This window comes from Sphaeramia orbicularis, chromosome 7 (genome assembly GCF_902148855.1).
Source record: "Sphaeramia orbicularis chromosome 7, fSphaOr1.1, whole genome shotgun sequence".
NCBI lineage: Eukaryota > Metazoa > Chordata > Actinopteri > Kurtiformes > Apogonidae > Sphaeramia > Sphaeramia orbicularis.
Window position 1 is genome coordinate 16,395,978 of NC_043963.1, and position 19,423 is coordinate 16,415,400.

Consider the following 19,423-nt stretch of genomic DNA (forward strand, 5'->3'; position numbering starts at 1 on the left):
GAACCTTTAAGAAACCCTCTGTGACCTAAACTTCACCTCATTAACGTTGCAGCCTAGTATCTTATCATCTCATTCTTTTTTTGTGTGTGTTTGTGGTACAACAGCCAGCATGCCGACCAGTGAAACAGAGTCAGTAAACACAGACAATCACAATGCAGAGGAGGATAAATCCCCATGTTGTGTACCATTGTGGTGAGTATGCCATATTTGTTTTTTCGCAGGCAGCGGGTTGATTTGCTTGAGTCTATATGATCATTCAAATGATTCCTAAGAAAACATTCACTTATTTTGACTTAATGACTTAATGACAGCTCTCAGTAGAATAAATAACTGTTGTTTGACTCTGGCACAGAATACACACACACATATTGTACTATCTTTTATTAAAAGCTGACTCATGTATTATTCTCCCCAGTCAAAAAATTACTAAGTCAAAGTGCAGGTTAGTAACATCATGTGACATCGCATGCTAGTTGCATTCTTCATTCTTTGTGACTTTTCTTTCTGAATTGTTGAGATCCCTGAATGTTTTTGTTCATGTCTTTTTAAATTATTTTGTTTGTTTTGCAGTTAATCTATTACCTGGCATGTTGTTCTTCTGACCCACAAATGATTATCCTATTGGCTCCACAGATTCATGATTGTTGTTTCCCATTTCCCTCTTTGCTTATCTATAATCCATTCCCGCTGTCATTTGGTTGCAGATGATTTCTTGTGACACCGTGCTTTGATTTCATTTCACCACATGCATTAAGGACACATGGAAACACCTGAACATAAGGCACATGGCTCTGGAAAATATTAAGAGACCCCTGGTTTTGCACTTCATTGTCATGTGTTTGGGTAGAATGAAAATTTCTACCAAACTCCAGATTTTTCTGAATACTTGAGTCAGTGGCAGCAATCTATGGTCTGTTTTTTTCTGTTTATGCAGGACAGTACACAGCGAGCTGATAATTACAACAAAATACACCTTGACAGGGTGATACAGGACCCTGAAGCTCAAATGTTGATAAATCAAGTCCAGCTCATTGCACATAATCCCTGTTGAGAATGGCAGTTAAACAGAGTGGCTTTAGATTATGAATAATGTGAGGAAAACAAGTTTGTATTATTATTATATTTTTTTTTTTTTTGACAAAACACTAATATTTTAAATCTAGGAATTTCAGAAATTTGTATTTGTCTGCTTCATTCATCTCCTGGAATAAGAACACTAGCTCAGTTTTGTTTTGAGGCTTGTCCCCTGCATCTTCACAGTCCAGGTTCAGGTCTAGAAATTTAGCATGGTCTCTTGATTTTCTTCAGAGCTGTAGTCTGTAGCCAGGGCTGGTATTTGTGTCTGAATTGAGTCTAAAATGAAGCTCTTTGTCTTTCAGTCGTCAGTGGCGACGGTGGAACCGTTTCTGCCGCAGGAAGTGCCGTGCCGCGGTGAAATCTGTGACATTTTATTGGCTGGTCATCATCTTGGTGTTCCTCAACACTCTAACCATTGCCTCAGAGCACTACGACCAGCCAGACTGGCTCACTGAAGTTCAGGGTATGTTTTTCTTTTATGAATGGTTAAATATATGACTCTGATCTTTATTTCTTAACAAAACTGGCATTAAGACGTGTTTTGTGTACAGATATAATACTAGGTGTCAACAAACTCAAAATTGCCTGCAACACATTGAAAAACTGGTGTACTCAGCTGATGTCTTCTCATTCATCAGCCTCATGCAGTGTTTTTAACCCATAAAGACCCAGCGCTACTTTTGTGTCAGTTCCTAAATGAATTTCCCTCTAGATTTAACCTTTCTTAAATGATTTATTACCATTTTTATATGTATTTTACATTTTTTCAGTGAAAATCATGTATTTTCCTGTATTTAATTTCCTGATCTTGTAGATGTTCATGGAAACTCAGATTAAAGTTGAGGGATATTATGTTACAAAACAAAGAAAACTGGAAAAAAGTGACTTTTTTAGGTAAGATATCAATAACCAAGCACAAAAATAAGTATCTCCATCCACTGTCATTTATCAAACTTTGTGGGTTTTACTGGTGAATCAATGTTGTAGAAGAGGATGGTATTTCCACGGTAACTATGGAGCCTCTGAACGTCCAAATTGGGTCATATCTGATGACCATGAAAAGATGACAAACTGTATTTTACACTAATTGTTTACATTTATTGAAAGGACTAGTGGATCAACAGGTATTAAATAATTTAGATCAGTAGATGTTTTGCTCGCCGGTGGATGTCTGGGTCTTTAGGGGTTAAGATACTAGAAATGTTCAAAAAGCCCACAGTTTTGTATATAGTATAACAGAAGTACTTCATAGAAGTAAATAGAATAGAATATATATTACAGTTAAAAATCCATATGGATGTTTTCACCATCATTTGAACATATATCAGGAAAAAGACCCAATTAAAACAAATGGTATGGTCTAAACTCATGTTTAATGTACATATATTCACATTTATTTGATTTATTCACAATGTCAACTCATACATTGAGGCAACATTCCATCTTAGAAGCTGCCGATAAGTTTTAACCATGGACAGTGGATTAAATAGGTGTTTCTACCCTGTTAACTGTTCAATGGTGCATGAAAAAAATATCAAAGAAAGTTTTTGAAAATGTCTTTTATTCTGTACCTTGTAATGCATGTTGCAGTAAAGTTGCAGTTTTTAGGTCGTCAAACTATTGTAAAGAGTCTGTTTCTCTTGTCTTCTCTTCTTCTGCTCTCCAGACGTAGCCAACAAAGTTCTTCTGGCGATGTTCACATTAGAAATGCTAGTGAAGATGTACAGCTTGGGACTGCAGGCCTACTTTGTGTCCCTGTTTAATCGCTTTGACTGTTTCGTGGTTTGTGGAGGAATCATAGAGACCATCCTGGTGGAGCTGGCCATCATGTCTCCTCTGGGCATCTCTGTTTTCCGCTGTGTTCGCCTCCTCAGGATCTTTAAAGTTACACGGTGAGTAAAGGAAATTCTAATTATAATAAATCACAGGAAAAACAAAAAGATGAACATATATTTGTGTAGCACCTATGTGGCATTTCTATGTATTTAGTCAAAATGTGGTTAAATAAAATTACACCAAAATATTGTCAAAATTCCCTCTATTAGCAGTATAGTATGAAAATGTGCCAAGCTGCATACGGCAGTGGTTTGTTTCATATGTGATCGTTAAGGATTCAAGAGCAAGAATTGCAGATATATTTTAATGAAGTGCAGTCTGTGGGGTTTATGTAGCAAAATATTATGTTGTTTCATTACATCTGTGCCTACTTTTTGTGTTTCCAAATATTAATAATATACTTCCCCCTAATGGTTTCTGTGCTTTAAAACTAATATAGGGCTTTCAGTATTACATTACCAAACAGAGCATACAGATACAGGGGATAGTTTGACATATATGGTTGTTTTTACTTAGTGTTTTGTTGATTTGTCACAATTTTCATACTGTAATGCATTTTTTATGTGTTTCCTGTTTTAACATGTTTTATACTTTGTCCTCCAGTCACTGGGCGTCTCTCAGTAACCTGGTGGCCTCTCTGCTCAACTCTATGAAGTCCATTGCTTCCCTTTTGCTGCTGCTCTTCCTCTTCATCATCATCTTCTCCCTGCTTGGCATGCAGCTCTTTGGTGGCAAGTTCAACTTTGATGAAACTGTGACCAAAAGGAGCACATTTGATAACTTTCCACAGGCCCTGCTCACTGTGTTCCAGGTGGGTTTTGGATTCAGGTCAGTCACAGTCACATCAGATGTTTGTTATTTCACATCCAGGTTTTTTTTAATCCATCCTCATTAATGGGAGGAATAATTCAACATACACTCCACATGAACTGAGTACATCTGTTGGGGAGAGGGTTTATTATGTATGTTAGTTTGTGGTTATTCTAAGTACAACCACATTTTATTGGAAGTAAACCACACGATCTCATTCCTTAACAGTTTAGTTTAAATATATGTAATTTGTAATTGAATATGTGTCATTAGAGCGGCACAATGAATCACCGTAGCAACTCAAATGCCAGCTGAGCAAATATACAGTTGGAAAAGGCTGCAATTTAAATCAAAGATGTGTATGTGTGAATGTGGCAGTGTATTGAGTGTTTCTGTTTATCTATACCTATAATGGAAAAATAACCACTGGGTCTTGGTTTAGACAGGGAAACTTGTGCAGTCACATAGTCACATGACTATGTAGTGTATAGACTTAGCGAAATGGATGCTGATAAGAAGGCCGATGTTTAATGAATGAACATACAGTATATTTATGGATGGTGGCACAGATTCCATAAAAAAACAATACATACCTAAATAATCATCATTACAGTTCATGTTAACATAAATATATATATTTTTTTCAACTCGCTTTTTTATTAGGATTTTCCATTTTTCACATATTTATTCACATAACAATTCACCATTCTCATTCATTCATTTGAAAATTACAATCGAATCACACAGCGATACATCTGTGACTCCACAGACGATGCAGATAAGGGTGATTGGTCCTCCTTCAGCAACACAAAAGATATAAATTATACAATACAAAAGTATGAACTAAACTCCCTAGAAGAGGAATGCTGGGGTACACATTTGTGATATTAAAAACAATTAAAAGAAAAAATACATTGATATAAAAGGGTTAAAAAGGAAAAAGGGGTGAAATGGACATAAGACATGGCCTAAGATAAATGACGGTCGAACTGGTGTGACATACCTAATCTATCTTTCCCATCTTTTCCAAAACAGACCTCGTTGTAGTCTTATTCCAAAAGTAACTCTTTCCATCTTAAAAATGTCATAAATGATGTCAATCCACTCCTCCACTGTAGGAAATACTACTTTTATAATGCCCCCTTTTACTTATTTACTGACTTTCTGAAGTTGAATAACGTTTGATATTTGATCATATTTTTATATCATATGCACAATAGTCCTACATTCTCATTTGCTTTTTTGTCATTTCGATGAGCTTTTGTAATGTCACAACATTTGTTCTTGTCATTCTTTGGTCACATAATGTTACTGAGCCTAGACCTGACCAATTGAAGCAACCACAGATCATTGCCCCCACACTGCCCCCACAGCCTTGTACTGTAGACACTAAGCATGATGGGTAACCACAGCAACCACCTCTCTTCTCAACTGGATGCATCCATCACTCTGGAATAAGGTCAATCTGGACTCATCAGACCACATGACCTTTTTCCAAGGAAACGCTGTCCAATCTTTATGCATATTAATCCCTGCAGTCATTATCCAGTGGAAGGCTCTTACCTGTTTTTCCCATTTACTTACTTAAATCCATGTGGGGACATTGTTTTGGCCATGCTGTTTAATTAGTCTAAGTGGAATCATATGAGTAAATAGAAAAATGTAGATCATCCATGGAAAAGTGACTGAAATTCATTTAATTGTATATATTGTTTGTTAGATTTTGACAGGAGAAGACTGGAATACAGTGATGTATGACGGTATCATGGCGTACGGTGGTCCGGCGTCCTCTGGAATGGTGGTGTGCATTTACTTCATCATCCTCTTCATATGTGGAAACTGTATCCTGCTCGCCACAGACTGACATAAGGTTTCATACAATAAGAGTTGATGTGAGAGTTTGAGTAAGTTGATATGATTAAAAAAGATCTCCACTCATGTTCAAAACCTCCTCAAACATGCTTTCATAATCAGTTTTCACAATTATTGATGACTGTGTCTTGGCTATTTAGCTATTATTATTATTATTATTAGTAGTAGTAGTAGTAGTATTAGTATTATTATTACCACTTTGCTACTTGTTGTTTCAATACTGTTTTCTTTTTTAAAGTTATTGTTTTGCTATTTTTTTGTAGTATTTCTTGTGTGTTCAATGTTATGCTGCCATTGGAACTTCAATTTCCTGAGGGTTTTGCCCAAAGGACCAATAAAGTCTAGTCGAGTCTAATCTGATCTGATCTGATCTTTCCACAGTTGCATAATAAATGACTGTTGCCTCAAAATTAGTGCTGACCAGTGAATGTTGTTTTCATCATGTCTTAAGATCTGAATATGTGCACATGAAGTTATTCTAAAAGGCTACATGAAACATGACAAGGAATGATTTTATTTCTGTGTGAAATCATGCTCAAACTCAAATATTAAAGCCAATCTTTTGGAATGGAAGGGGATGTAAAATCTGTTGCTAGAGCCAAGGTTTTCATGATTAGGTTGGTCTGGGTTCTCTTCTTAATTCACAACACCAGATATCCTTCTAAATGTCTTTTTGGCCATCGCTGTTGACAACCTAGCAGACGCAGAGAGCCTCAACACTGCGCAGAAGGAGGAAGAAGAGGCCAAGAAGAGGAAAAACAGTGCCAAGTGGGTTTTTACAACTGAATGTTCAACATTTACATTTGTCTCAAATTAATGAAAAGTGCTTGCACTCTCAAGTAACATATTACATGCTCTCTTTTTTTTTTATGTGTCACCTACAGGGATATAAACATAGATAAGAAAAGAGTGGAAAATACAGAAGGCAAGGATGGAGAGAAGGTAAAAGAAGTTAATTTTACCTTGCATTTAATGCAGCTCATGCATGTCGGATTTGATCATTAAATTTTGCAACTTTATCCTACATTTTTGTGCTAAATCTGATGACTCTCCACAGTTGCCAGAAGATCACCTGTTGGAAGAAGACAAAGGGACGTATCCTGCACTCAACTCTCCAGGTAAAAGAAAATGAGTGTTAGGGCTGCACGATATTGAAAAAAACTGACATTGTGATTTTTTTTAACCCTGTGATATATATTGCGATATGAAGAAATACTCAGGAGGATATAATAGCTATGTGGTGCTGACGTAAATGGTCAAACTAATTAGTTGTGTTCCCTCTTGTTGTGGCAAAAGGTGCAAGGCACTGTCGACACAGAACAGGTGTTTCAGTATCATCCTTCTTGTAGCCGAAATAATTCCAGATAATTGAAGTTGCTTTTCTTTTTGGCACCAAGTCTTCGTTTTCGGTGATTTTCTCCTGTTCGTTGCTCATTTTTCAATGTTGTTACCAGTGACTCACTTCATGTGCAGGGGCGTGGTCTGCTTCGGCAAACTGATTAAGAACAATTGTGATTGGTGGATCGCTGTGTGCAGTGTGTGTCAGGTACCCAGGTTGAAATTAGATGAGAACGCATTAAGTTCATTTGCCTCCTACATTGCAGGACCTGCGATGTGACTATTGCGCACACATACATTGTGATGACGATGCTCAAATGATATATTGTGTAGCTCTAATGTGTAGCAAAAAAAGTTCACCAAGTAAAGTGAAAACAGTATATTGTGAAGTATTTGACCAAACGTTGAGAAAATGGATGATGTTTGCAAAACATTTAATGGAATTCTATACTTGACATGCAAACGAATTTGACCATTGACATAAAAACCTACTCAGGAAAGTTTTCAGGTATTTAAAGGTTCACTGTGTCATCTGTAGTTACATCTATTCATGAAGTTACAGATACAACAAACTGAGAATAAGTCTTTATTTTATTGGTTTTGCGCTTTTTCTTTAAAAGGATATAAACTTTAGTCCACACTCAAACAGAGAAGGGAATGCTATTACATTTTAGTGCTAGATGCTACCTATTAAACAACGGAAAAAGTAGAAGACAACATAGTAGACTCTATGGAGTAGACCCTTTGTAGATATAAACAGGCCATTCTAATATTAACATAAATACAATGATTCTTATTTTAGGTGGTTAAATTAAAACATGCTGACATACTGACATAACATTTCTGAACCCTTTGAAGCTAAAGTTGACAACAAAAGTAAATGTTTAGTAAATTTTCAGTCACAGACATGGAAGAGAAAACAAGATAAAGCATTTATTTATGGCAGGTATTCAGTCATGCGTACACGGATGTAGGCCTACACACTGAGTTAATTATTAAAATCTATCTGAATATCATCATTAACTGTGTGACTGTTGGAGTAGTGTTCAGTTATGTTAGAACTCATGCCCACTGACTCTGTAAAGGTGCATGCTAATTATGCTTTGCCAGAAGCTTGTTCCAGCATCATTTCGTTGTAGTGTGGGTGCCAGTAACATTAAACTGATGATTCACATCTCTGTCCACCACTCATTCACACTTAGTCCACTCAATAAAAAAAGAATTCACAACAAAATCTGACATTTTGACCTGCTGTATTTCACACTGGAATACTGATTTGGTTATAGGTGTGTTTGTAGAGTTGTACTTACTTATAAACTATATTTTATTCACCAGTGTGATATGAACATATGCAATAAATGCTACAAAAGGCAAATTAAAATGCACTAAATTACTAGCATACAATTACTAGCCCTGCGATGAACTGGCGACTTGTCCAGGGTGTACCCCGCCTTCGCCCCTATGTAGCTGGAATAGGCTCCAGCAACCCCCGTAACCCTAGTGAGGATAAAGCGGGTTCAAATAATGAATGAATGAACAATTACTAATTTTTTTTGCACATTTTCCCTGTATCATACAGGCGTATGACAGAATATTTTACAGATTTTGACCCTGGCTCAGCCAATCTTAATCTACACTGTTGCCAATAAAGCTATAAAGTTGCAATAAGATATTTTTACCTCTTTTCATGAAATGATTGTGAAAATGTGATTTAATTTGATAAATAAAGTGTAACTGGGACTGAGTGTATAATAATTGCATCAGGTCAAAGGTGGTTTCTGATGTGTATGAGTAGGAATTAAAAGAGGAATGTGTCTGAAAACAAAATTATTCCAACATTAATAATAATAATAATAATAATAATACTTTATGTGATGGGTGTTAGTTCTGGATCTGGAATTTCTATTTGTGGGACTAATAAAGGAATATCTTATCTTAGTTCTTTCTGTCAAAAGAAAAAAATATATATCAAAGAATAAATATCCTGAAATAGGTCATTTAAGAAGTGGATAGACACAATTTGGCTTCTAAATCTTCACAGAAGGATTGTTTTTGCACCTGACGTTCAGTTTATCAAATGTCTTTTCTCAGTGTGTGACGATGAAGATGATAACGAAGGCCTCCCAGAAGTCCCGGCTGGTCCACGTCCACAGAGGCTTTCAGAGCTCAACATCAAGGAAAAAACTCCACCCATCCCGGAGGGCAGCGCCTTCTTCATCTTCAGCAGCACTAACCCGTGAGTCTCATATGATGCTGTTCAGTTAAACCCAGTCAAATTAATTTACTTTACTCTGCTTCTGTTTTCTATTGTGCTGATTCACTTTATTCCGTGGTGTAGATTTCGTGTTTTCTGCCACAAGCTGATCAACCATCAAATCTTCACAAACCTCATCCTGGTCTTCATCATGCTCAGCTCCGTCTCTCTTGCTGCTGAGGACCCGATACGCAATTTCTCTGCTCGCAATATCGTACGTAAAGAAGTATAGTATTGAAGTCAAAAACTGTACCTAAACATTTTGCAAGTAACATGCAAACAAGTCCTAGTTTTCCAAATTTACTCCACAAGAAATGAAGTACATTAGCTGCATTACTTTTTTTTTTCCAGTATTTTCACTTATGTGACTTATATCATCAGTATTAGGTTATAGAAAGACTTTTAAGGGTTATTGAGGTCTGTTTGTTAATTTTTATTTATTTTATATACTACAACCTCCCACGTGACATTATTTAAATAATCCCTCAGATGGTGTAGTAACAGTCTGTAGTTGCCTTAAGTCAAGTTAACCCATAATTTGTTCCCAGGTAATGGCCTTTTTATTATGATTTAACTATTTTATTTATATTGTGTTTCAGTTTTATGTAGCCTAAACAATTTTTACATTAGTCCCAACTTTAGCTGATAACTCACATACATGCTGTCTACATAAAAGCAGTGTTACGTAGCCTCCAAAGCATCATTTAGCCACTATTGAACAGTTGGATATAGCATATTTTAGAAATATTGTCGACCATAAGGCAATAAAGAAAATGAACAGGCTAATTTCTAACTATTTTTATGATGTGAATATACCTATAAATGAAACGCACTACTTAAATTCCAATCGTTCTTCTTTACTGTCATTGTGTTGCTTTATTGTAAAATGTTCTGTTTTCAGGAAATGTGAACTTTGAAGAGCTAAAATCTTTTTTTTTTATTGCTGACTAATAATTCCTCATGTTGATGATCTGTGGCCATATAATAGACTTAAAATGTATTTAAGCAGCTGTGTTAAATATCTGTTCTTCCCTGATGGAGCTCTGGCTTGTGATTTATATTGATAACACCTGAAATAGCCCAGTGCAGCTTTAATATACTAATAGTGACAGTAGTTATACTTTATTTGTGAGTTTATTCTCTGTTTTGTTGTCCTGGAATGACTTGATGACTTGAACTTGTGCATTGCCTCTTGCAGATACTTGGTTATTTTGACTATGCTTTCACCGCAATCTTTACTGTTGAGATCCTGTTGAAGGTAAATGACGTATGCGTGCTGTGCTGTGCTGTGCTGGGTAGAGCTTTAGTAACCCTGCGTGCTTATGTCACTCTGATTGCCTCCTCAGATCCTAGGCTATGCAGACTATGTCTTCACTAGTATGTTTACATTTGAGATCCTTATTAAGGTAAACAAGAAAAACTGTTGCACTACCTCAGCAACAACCCACCACTATCAAGCTTGCTGCACAGTCCTCCCTCTTTCATTTTTGTCTATGATTTTTGTCAAAATATGGCCACCTGCTTGTCTTGTTGTTATGGCGCCAAACCGTCGACGTGGAGATCATGCATTTTTGTCAGAAAATTTTTTTTGTCTGTCACTTTCCCATCATGGCCCATTTCCCTTCTTCGTTTTCGAACCAACTCATGGACCAGTGGTTCTTAAGAATATGTCAAACTGTGTTCTGAGGATTTACAAATGTAGATTTTACTGAGATGTCAACACGTAGAACTATAAACACCATACACACAACGGGAAGATGCAGCCTGTGATTTGGCTCATGTTGTGCTCTGCATGCAGAAATGTGATGACAAATGAACTGAATAAATAGTTCCATTTATTAAAACTGCATAGAATTGACTGGTTAATCGTGATACATTTCATTTATTTTAAAAAGAACTAATTAATATAGAAACAAAGTCATGAGGAACTCTAGGTATAGATTAAAAGCACCTGTGAAATATGACATTAAATGCACCTTTAGGGTCTGAAGACGCCCCAGTCAGATGGCTTCATATCCCTCTGATCCTCCTCCCCTTCAGTTTAGTAATGTTGGTTTTGGCTCACATTACACATGTGGAATATACATGTAGACATCTATTCGGTTCAGAGGAGGCTTTATTAATGCCAAATTTCAACCCTCTATGTGACCCCTTTGCTCGTTGCATGTCTGTACCAGGTAAATCCCATGTACTCTGGATTAAACCCACAATTTAATCAGAAGATTATAGGCCAAGGGTGTCAAAGTCACTTTAGTTCAGGGGCCAAATACAGCCCAATTTGATTGTAAAATTATTTCTAGGCACATAAACATACAAATAATAATATAATAATAATAAATAATAATATAATAATAATAACAACTCCATTTTTTTCTTTTTTTTGTGCTAAAAATTAAAATTACATTATCAAAATGTTTATATTTACAAACTGTCCTTTCAGGAAAAAAATATGCATAACCTGAACGACCATGAATAACTTGAAATTTCAGAGGGGCTGTTTCGTGCAGATTGGCAGCCAGGCTTTCATCAGCCTACCCCAGGATAGCTGTGGCTACAGATGTAGCTTACCAACGGTGGAATGAATGAATAAAGGATCCAGTGTAAGCGCTTTGAGTAGGCAAAGTAGTGTGCAAATTAAGCAAACTAATGTGACCAAAGTAGTTATTTTACAGTTATGTACATGTACTGTTTATATTTGTGTTTATGTTTATGCATTTGGCAGACGCTTTTTTCCAAAGCGACTTACAGGGGAAAACCAATTAAATCACTCAATCAATCAAATTTTATTTATATAATGCCAGATCACAAAAAAAGTTATCTCATGACACTTTATATATAGAGTTGGTCAAAATCAGACTCTAAGCCAATTTACAGAAACCCAACAGAATCCTCCAGGAGCAAACACTTGTGACTGGTGACAGTGGAAGAAAAAACTTCCCTTTAACAGGCAGAAACCTCAAGCAGACCCAGACTCCTGGAGGATGGCCATCTGCCTTGACCAGTTGGGGTTAAAGAGAGAGAGTAAAGAAAGAGAAAAAGAGAGAGTGATAGAGATAGAGACTGGGGGAGAAGGGGAAAGTAGGGGGAGACACATGGAGGCAGTTGAGGATAAGTGAGTGGTGATGATGAGGGCAGGACCACCGCAGCAGGTCCAGAAATAATCCTGGAAGAATCTGTGATAATCCTGGGAAAAACCTTATTAGAATATTTAAGATGGAATGTTTGAAAGTGTTAGGATAGGAGGTGCTCTCGGAAGAGCTGGGTCTTCAGGAGCTTCTTGAAGATAGGCGGGGATGCCTCTGTTCTTGTAGCACTTGGTAGGGCGTTCCACCAACGTGGAACGACCCATGAAAAGAGCCTGGATTGTCTTATGCAAGGTCTGGGGACCACCAGACTATGTTCCCCAGATGAGCGGAGTGGTCGTGGGGCAACATAAGCTTTTATCAGTGCACCTAGGTAGGTAGGAGCAGACCCACTGAGAATTTTGTAGGCTAGGATTAAAGATTTGAATTTGATGCGGGCAGCTATGGGTAGCCAGTGTAACTCAATGAGTAAGGGGGTGACATGTGCCCTTTTAGGCTGATTGAAGACCAGACGCGCTGCTGCATTCTGGACCATCTGTAGTGGTCTGACAACACAAGCTGGGAGGCCCGTTAGAAGAGCACTGCAGTAGTCAAAGCGGGAGATAACCATAGTCTGCACCAAGAGCTGGGTGGCCTGTTCGGTTAGGTATGGCCTGATCTTTCTTAGGTTGAACAGAGTGAAACGGCATGATCGGGTGACAGAGGCAACATGATCTGTGAAGGTCAACTGATTATCAATCATGACTCCCAGGTTACGTACTACACTGGTAGGAGCCAGAGGTATGGAGTCAATACTGATGGAGATGTCCTGCTGTATGGTTGGCTTAGCTGGGAAGACCAGCAGTTCAGTTTTGGACAGGTTCAGCTGAAGGTGATGGGCTTTCATCCATGCAGATATGATGTCTATTGTCTGTTGTCTATTGACAGAGAATACTGATAAATCAGTGGTCTTTACAAATATGGCTAATACTAAATCTAAATCTAATCCATTATTGTTATTATTAGAACAATATTATGCCTTGTCATAGCATTTACATATGTGCGTTACAGCTCACAGATCGCAATGGATCTGCAAAAACACAAATCATATAGTAACAGGCATACCATTGTTAAAACTGGACTTATTTTTTGAGAAATTTCATGTTGTTCATGAGTAATTCACATTTTTAGTTTGTAAATTTAAACATTTTCACAATATATCTTTGCTTTTGTAATTTTGCTCACTAAAACGAAGAGAAAAATTTGCCATTGTCATTTTTATAGGTCTTTTAATACTATTGCTTTACTGGTCCAGCCCGCTTGAGATCCAATTGGGCTGAGTGTGGCCCCTGAACACCCTTGACTATCTTCAGTATAATTTTTTGCACTTTGTAAATCCATCCTGCTGGGAGAATTGGACCCTTTGGCAGACCAGTTTTGAACCACATGTCATGTTTTGACACCCCTGTTACAGGCTCTGATATATGACCAGTTTTGATAATAATAGCCCCTGTATTAGTCTGTGGGAAGGGACTCAAGAATAAAGCGCTGCATGTTTTGTTCAAATGTAATGTTTTTCAATATGCCCATTTATGTGTGTGAGTGTGTGTATCAGTGTATTCAGTTCTGCCCATATACATCTCTTACAGTACAATATTTAATAAATTAGAATGTTTTTGGTGATGTACTGTATGAGTGAATCCAGTGTTACAAATCAGGTTACCTTGTTAGTATATATTCAGTTCTGAATTGAAAAAATTCAACTAAACATGTAATTTTGTGTGTGTGTATGTAGACAAACAGCAGCAAAACCAAATGAGGTGAATTAGTAACTTCTAATGTTGAGCCAAATAAGCAAAACTGATGTCACTAAAGTATTCATTCAGAATATCAAATACTTTATTAACCCCAGGATGGAAAATTATCAGTTAGAGCATACACAGAACAAAGGGAAGACAAAGTGCAAAACAACAGATATATATTCATTAATATAGTATAATATACAGTAAAATAATACAATCCACACACAGCAAAGACTTCAAAGAAAAAAGAAAAAACTAACTGTTATTATATACATATATTACTGTGTTATTTAGGATCTGTGCTTGGGTGAATTAACATCTTGGATACTGCATCAGTCTATCTGTTCCAGTTAATGTGTTTTTGTGTGTATAATTGTGTTTTTTTTTTATTCTTATACTGTCTGATTGTCGTCTCTTCTGTTCAGATGACAGCGTTTGGAGCGTTCCTTCATAAAGGAGCTTTCTGTAGAAACTACTTCAACCTGTTGGACCTCCTGGTTGTTGGTGTGTCTCTAGTGTCCTTTGGCATTCAGTAAGTATTATTTATTCTTTTCTCATTGGAGCAGCTGTGTTTTATTTTGTTGATTTGGTTTTTAAATACTGCTTTCTAATAAATGGAACAGAATCACAAGTAAAATCACATTATGCTGTTATGCAGTCTTTGTATCCTAATGTGTTAGTGTGCAATTTTTTCTGTAATTCCCAGATTTACATGATATCTTAGTGAAGCATTACTGGTCCTGATTCCTGATACCTATAAATGAAGTAAAAGCTTTTTCATTTGACAAATTTTTGGAGCTGAAACATTTCTATTTACTTTTTTACTACTATCCTGTATAATGCAATATTACAGAATGAATTGTGAGCATTAACAACTTAATTTTTAGACTCTTTCTTTTTTCTTTTTGGACACACGTCACACTTCCTTAAAACCTGATTGTAGCTGATCTTTTGCCTGATTCCAAATTACCACTGTATCAGTATCTACTGGGAATTATCAAATAATCTTAAAGTATATTATATGCACTTTATTTTTAACAAAAGAAAAACACCATAAATTTCCTTCATACGTGACTATTTTTTCCTTTCTCAGTTGTTATAAAATATTGTTGACTGTGAAATAATTTGAGCCTAATATTTTCCAATGAAAAGTTGTTAAAACATAAAATTTGCATCTTCTTCTTCAGCTTCAATGAAAAAATAAAATTTTTTATATGTAAAAATTCTTAATTTCAAAATTGTATCCATTATAGGATAGATGTTTCCTTTTCTTTATGTCTACTTGTAATTAGGAATGCACTGCGAAGTTCTTGAACAATACTGATGTTACTCTCTATATCTTTATTTTGGTTTTGGTTATTTATTAACTCTTCAATGGAGAAATGTGCCTTATATGTATAAAAATTGTTAGTATTTTAAACTTTTCAGCCTCTCGTCACATGGTCTTTGAATGAACGCATTTTCAGTCATATCCATATACATTTAATGTATCATGACAGATAAATATCTGTCTCAGACATCTTATACAATAATGTAAAGTGCATTGAGTGCCTTGAAAAGTGCTACAGAAATCCAATCCATTATTATTATGATTCTAATATTGGCTGATAGCAATGTCCAGTGGTCGTTACAACAGTGCATCCCTACTTGTAATTTTTTTACACTGATGACTTCAGGTTTTCATATCACATTTATGAAAACTATAAATTAAATCTAGCTCCAAAATCCTGTCAGTTTGTCCACTGCTTGAATTCAGATTCAGCGATTGAATGTAAAAAAAACCTTTAGAACTCTGCATATACATTGTACAGCACAGTAAAGGTCAAACACACCTGAACAAAAAGAAAGACACATCCTTGTTTGTACAAATCATAATGGAGGACTAGGTGAGATTTGAGTGTTTGGATTCTAACCATTAAAAACCATCTTATTAAATTACAATCACTTGTGTTTCTGTTTTCTATAGATCTTCTGCTATCTCTGTGGTGAAGATTCTCCGTGTTTTAAGGGTTCTCCGTCCGCTTAGAGCCATCAACAGAGCTAAAGGACTCAAGGTCAGAACAAGACAAACAAAACTGTGCAGTCTCTGTACCACGTGTGTGTGTTTTCACATGGTTACAGGGTTGTGTATTCCTTTTACAGCATGTGGTCCAGTGTGTGTTTGTGGCCATCCGAACCATTGGCAACATCATGATCGTCACAACGCTGCTGCAGTTTATGTTCGCTTGTATCGGAGTACAGCTCTTCAAGGTGCAGCACCCAGATGGAGAGAGTGTTTAATCTAAAAGATGGTTCTTCATGTACAAAATAGTGTGTTGATAAATATAAACTTATTGCACTTTATCTGTTTTTAGGGTAAATTTTATCGATGCACAGATGAGGCGAAGTCCAGCCCAGAGGAATGCAAGTGAGTTTAAGTAATATTCATCATCATTAGTGGTGGAAAAATCTTTGAGATCATTGAATAAAAGCCTGTAATTGTTGATGTTTTGATATTTTTTAAAAATGTCCGCACTCTGGGATTCTCTGAACAAAAAGTGCGTTATAAATAAAATCTATTATTATTATTATTATTATTATTATTATTATTATTATTATTATTATTATTATTATTATTATTATTATTAAAAGAACAAATAGCACTCTATAAAAATACCCCACCATAAGTCAGACATCTGGAAAAATACTTTAGGACTAGTACTTGAAAATGAAAGGTGTCATTGTCTATGTTTGTGAAACCATTTCTGTAGATGTTAAAGATCCAGCTCAGTTGAATTATGTTATACAACATTGGTAATTTAATCTATAGAAATGCATCGTATTCTATGAGAACATCATATGTTTGTTGCCTCACTGTCCTGTGAGAACCACATATCTCATTAAATTGCTCAGAAAAAAACAGTCTGTTTCCAGTTTTATGCAATGCATCAGGGTTTTTTAGATTTTATTTGTCAGTATATTTTGCATGTGAACATGCAACACACAGAAACTGAGCCTTCATATTTAACCCATCATGCGTTGAAAATGTAGGGACACGCCACACACTGCAGACTAGGAGCAGAGTGGGCTGCCACGTCAGAGGGGCAAATGGGGAGTTGAGTGCCTTGCTCAAGGGCATATCAGCCAACAATTTCTCTGCTGGTCTGGGGAATCAAACCGGCAACTCTTCATTAACAGGCTGCCTTTCCAAACAAGAATGAGGAGAATTTTCTCAACTCATAAAATAACAACTTGAGTTTACTGAAAACATTCCAAATCAACTCAGGGAAATTTGTAGTTTTCGATGGACAGGAAAAGGATGAAAAGTTATGAAATGAAAATTAACTAAAGACAAATGTAGCGGAGTAAAAAGTGCAGTATTTGTCTTTGAGATGCAGTTGAGTAGAAATGTAAAGCTGCAAGTGCCTCAAATACGTAGTGAAGTTTAGTACTTGAATAAAACTTGTACCATTGCTTCCATCTAAAACCTGTACATATGTTATATCCTTTAAATCCCAGAGGCACCTACATTCTGTACAACAACGGTGACACAGCACTGCCCATGGTGAGGGAAAGGATCTGGTACAACAGTGACTTCAACTTCGACAATGTCCTCATGGCCATGATGGCTCTCTTCACGGTCTCCACCTTCGAAGGATGGCCCACGTGAGTGCTGCTTTCTGTTAAAGTTCAGGTTTAACTCATAAAGACCCAGTGCTACTTTTGTGGCAGTTCCCAAATGTTTTTTTTTTTCTCTTTTTCACCCTTTATTATAATATTATTCTCTGTATTTTGCATTTTTCAGTGTAAATAGTGTGTTCTCCTATATTAAATTTACAGATCTTGTGGATGTTCATGAAAACGCAAAGTAAATTCAAAGGTTGTTAAACATAGAAAACTGAAGAAAAAAAGACTTTCATTGCAAATATATCAATAACTCAACATATATTCAAGCATCTCCAACCACTGTCATTTATAAAACTTCATGGGTTTTGCTGATGAATCAATGCTGCAGAAGATGACAGTGTTTCCACATTTACTACAGAGACTCTGAACATCCAAATGGGTCATATCTGATTAAAAGAAAAGCTGAGAAAGTACATTTGACCTGAATTATTTACATGTATTGATAGAATTAGTGGATCAACAGTTACAACATTTTTTTTATCAGTAGATGCTTTTATTCACCTGTGGCTGTTTGGGTCTTTCAGGGTTAATAATCATTACTGAGAAAAAATTCTTCACTTTGGATTTAGCTTATTATTTATACAGCACCTCCTCATTTAATATTAAATAAAATGTAATAGATAATAGTACAATCAGTACAAAACATGTGTTATATCTTTAGTTTTATCTTTTTTTGGGGTATAATGAGCACTTAAGACCTAAATCATGTGATGTCTTGTAAAAAAAAAAGTCAACCTGTTGTTCATTTTCTCTGTTTTGTTTTTGCCGCAGTCTGCTTTATAAGGCCATCGACTCGAACAGAGAAAACTTGGGTCCCATCTATAACTACCGCATTGAGATCTCTATCTTCTTCATCATCTACATCATCATCATCGCCTTCTTTATGATGAACATCTTTGTTGGTTTCGTTATCGTCACCTTCCAGGAACAAGGAGAGAAAGAGTATAAGAACTGTGAGCTGGACAAAAACCAGGTAGGATTGGAGTTGTAAGTCATGGTTTAATGATTAAATGTTCTGCTTTAATACTTTTACATCTTAAACCAAATCAGCCTTGGCAGTAACACATCAGTAATGATCCTGAAATTGTTTTTAGATGGTAAGTGATGGATTTTTAACTTACATTTTTATGACCTATACAGTGTAAAACGAGAGGCTGTTGAGAACCATTTAACATTTCAGCAGGTTATGTTCAAAATTTAATGTCTAATCTGAAACAGAATGTGGTTAAATCAATTAAATTGGATTTCAATAAAATCAATGTGAAGAAATATGGATTACAGTCGTGGAAAAAATTATTAGACCACCCTTGTTTTCTTCAATTTCTTGTTCATTTTAATGCCTGGTACAACTAAAGGTACATTTGTTTGGACAAATATAATGATAACAAGAAAAATAGCTCAAAAGAGTTTAATTTCAGGACTGATATCTAGACATTTTCCATGGTTTTCTTGATAATAACCAAAATCACTTCAGTTCTTACATCAATATCTATGGCATTGTACTGACAAAAACCGTGCTTTTAGGCATTCCATGTTTTCTTTTCTTTCTGTTTTAGTCACATGATACACACAGGAGTTAGGACTTGATTACATAACCATTGCTTCTGATAACTTTTGATGGTCTAATAATTTTTTCTGCGACTGTATTTTATCATAAGTAATGCAGTGAATGTGCGAAAACTGAATGATGACCAATACATTCTAAT

General features: G+C 36.0%; 1 protein-coding gene across 11 annotated transcripts in view; it reads left to right on the plus strand.

The window, feature by feature from the left end:
* The window catches only part of cacna1db (calcium channel, voltage-dependent, L type, alpha 1D subunit, b), a 154,583-nt gene that overhangs the window by 102,399 nt on the left and 32,761 nt on the right, over positions 1-19,423 (plus strand). For 5 of the 11 annotated variants that reach the window (XM_030139271.1, XM_030139276.1, XM_030139278.1 and 2 more), the window contains 18 exons: positions 105-192; positions 416-442; positions 1,380-1,540; positions 2,744-2,969; positions 3,517-3,724; positions 5,444-5,564; positions 6,249-6,363; positions 6,480-6,537; positions 6,653-6,713; positions 9,025-9,169; positions 9,272-9,401; positions 10,386-10,445; positions 14,477-14,583; positions 16,018-16,105; positions 16,194-16,301; positions 16,406-16,458; positions 17,550-17,696; positions 18,489-18,690. In XM_030139271.1, coding sequence (XP_029995131.1) covers positions 105-192; positions 416-442; positions 1,380-1,540; positions 2,744-2,969; positions 3,517-3,724; positions 5,444-5,564; positions 6,249-6,363; positions 6,480-6,537; positions 6,653-6,713; positions 9,025-9,169; positions 9,272-9,401; positions 10,386-10,445; positions 14,477-14,583; positions 16,018-16,105; positions 16,194-16,301; positions 16,406-16,458; positions 17,550-17,696; positions 18,489-18,690 — 2,105 coding nt within the window. Of the gene's footprint in view, positions 1-104; positions 193-415; positions 443-1,379; positions 1,541-2,743; positions 2,970-3,516; positions 3,725-5,443; positions 5,565-6,248; positions 6,364-6,479; positions 6,538-6,652; positions 6,714-9,024; positions 9,170-9,271; positions 9,402-10,385; positions 10,446-10,533; positions 10,594-14,476; positions 14,584-16,017; positions 16,106-16,193; positions 16,302-16,405; positions 16,459-17,549; positions 17,697-18,488; positions 18,691-19,423 lie in introns of all 11 variants that reach the window. The other 6 variants (XM_030139273.1, XM_030139277.1, XM_030139281.1 and 3 more) reach the window with 2 other exon arrangements.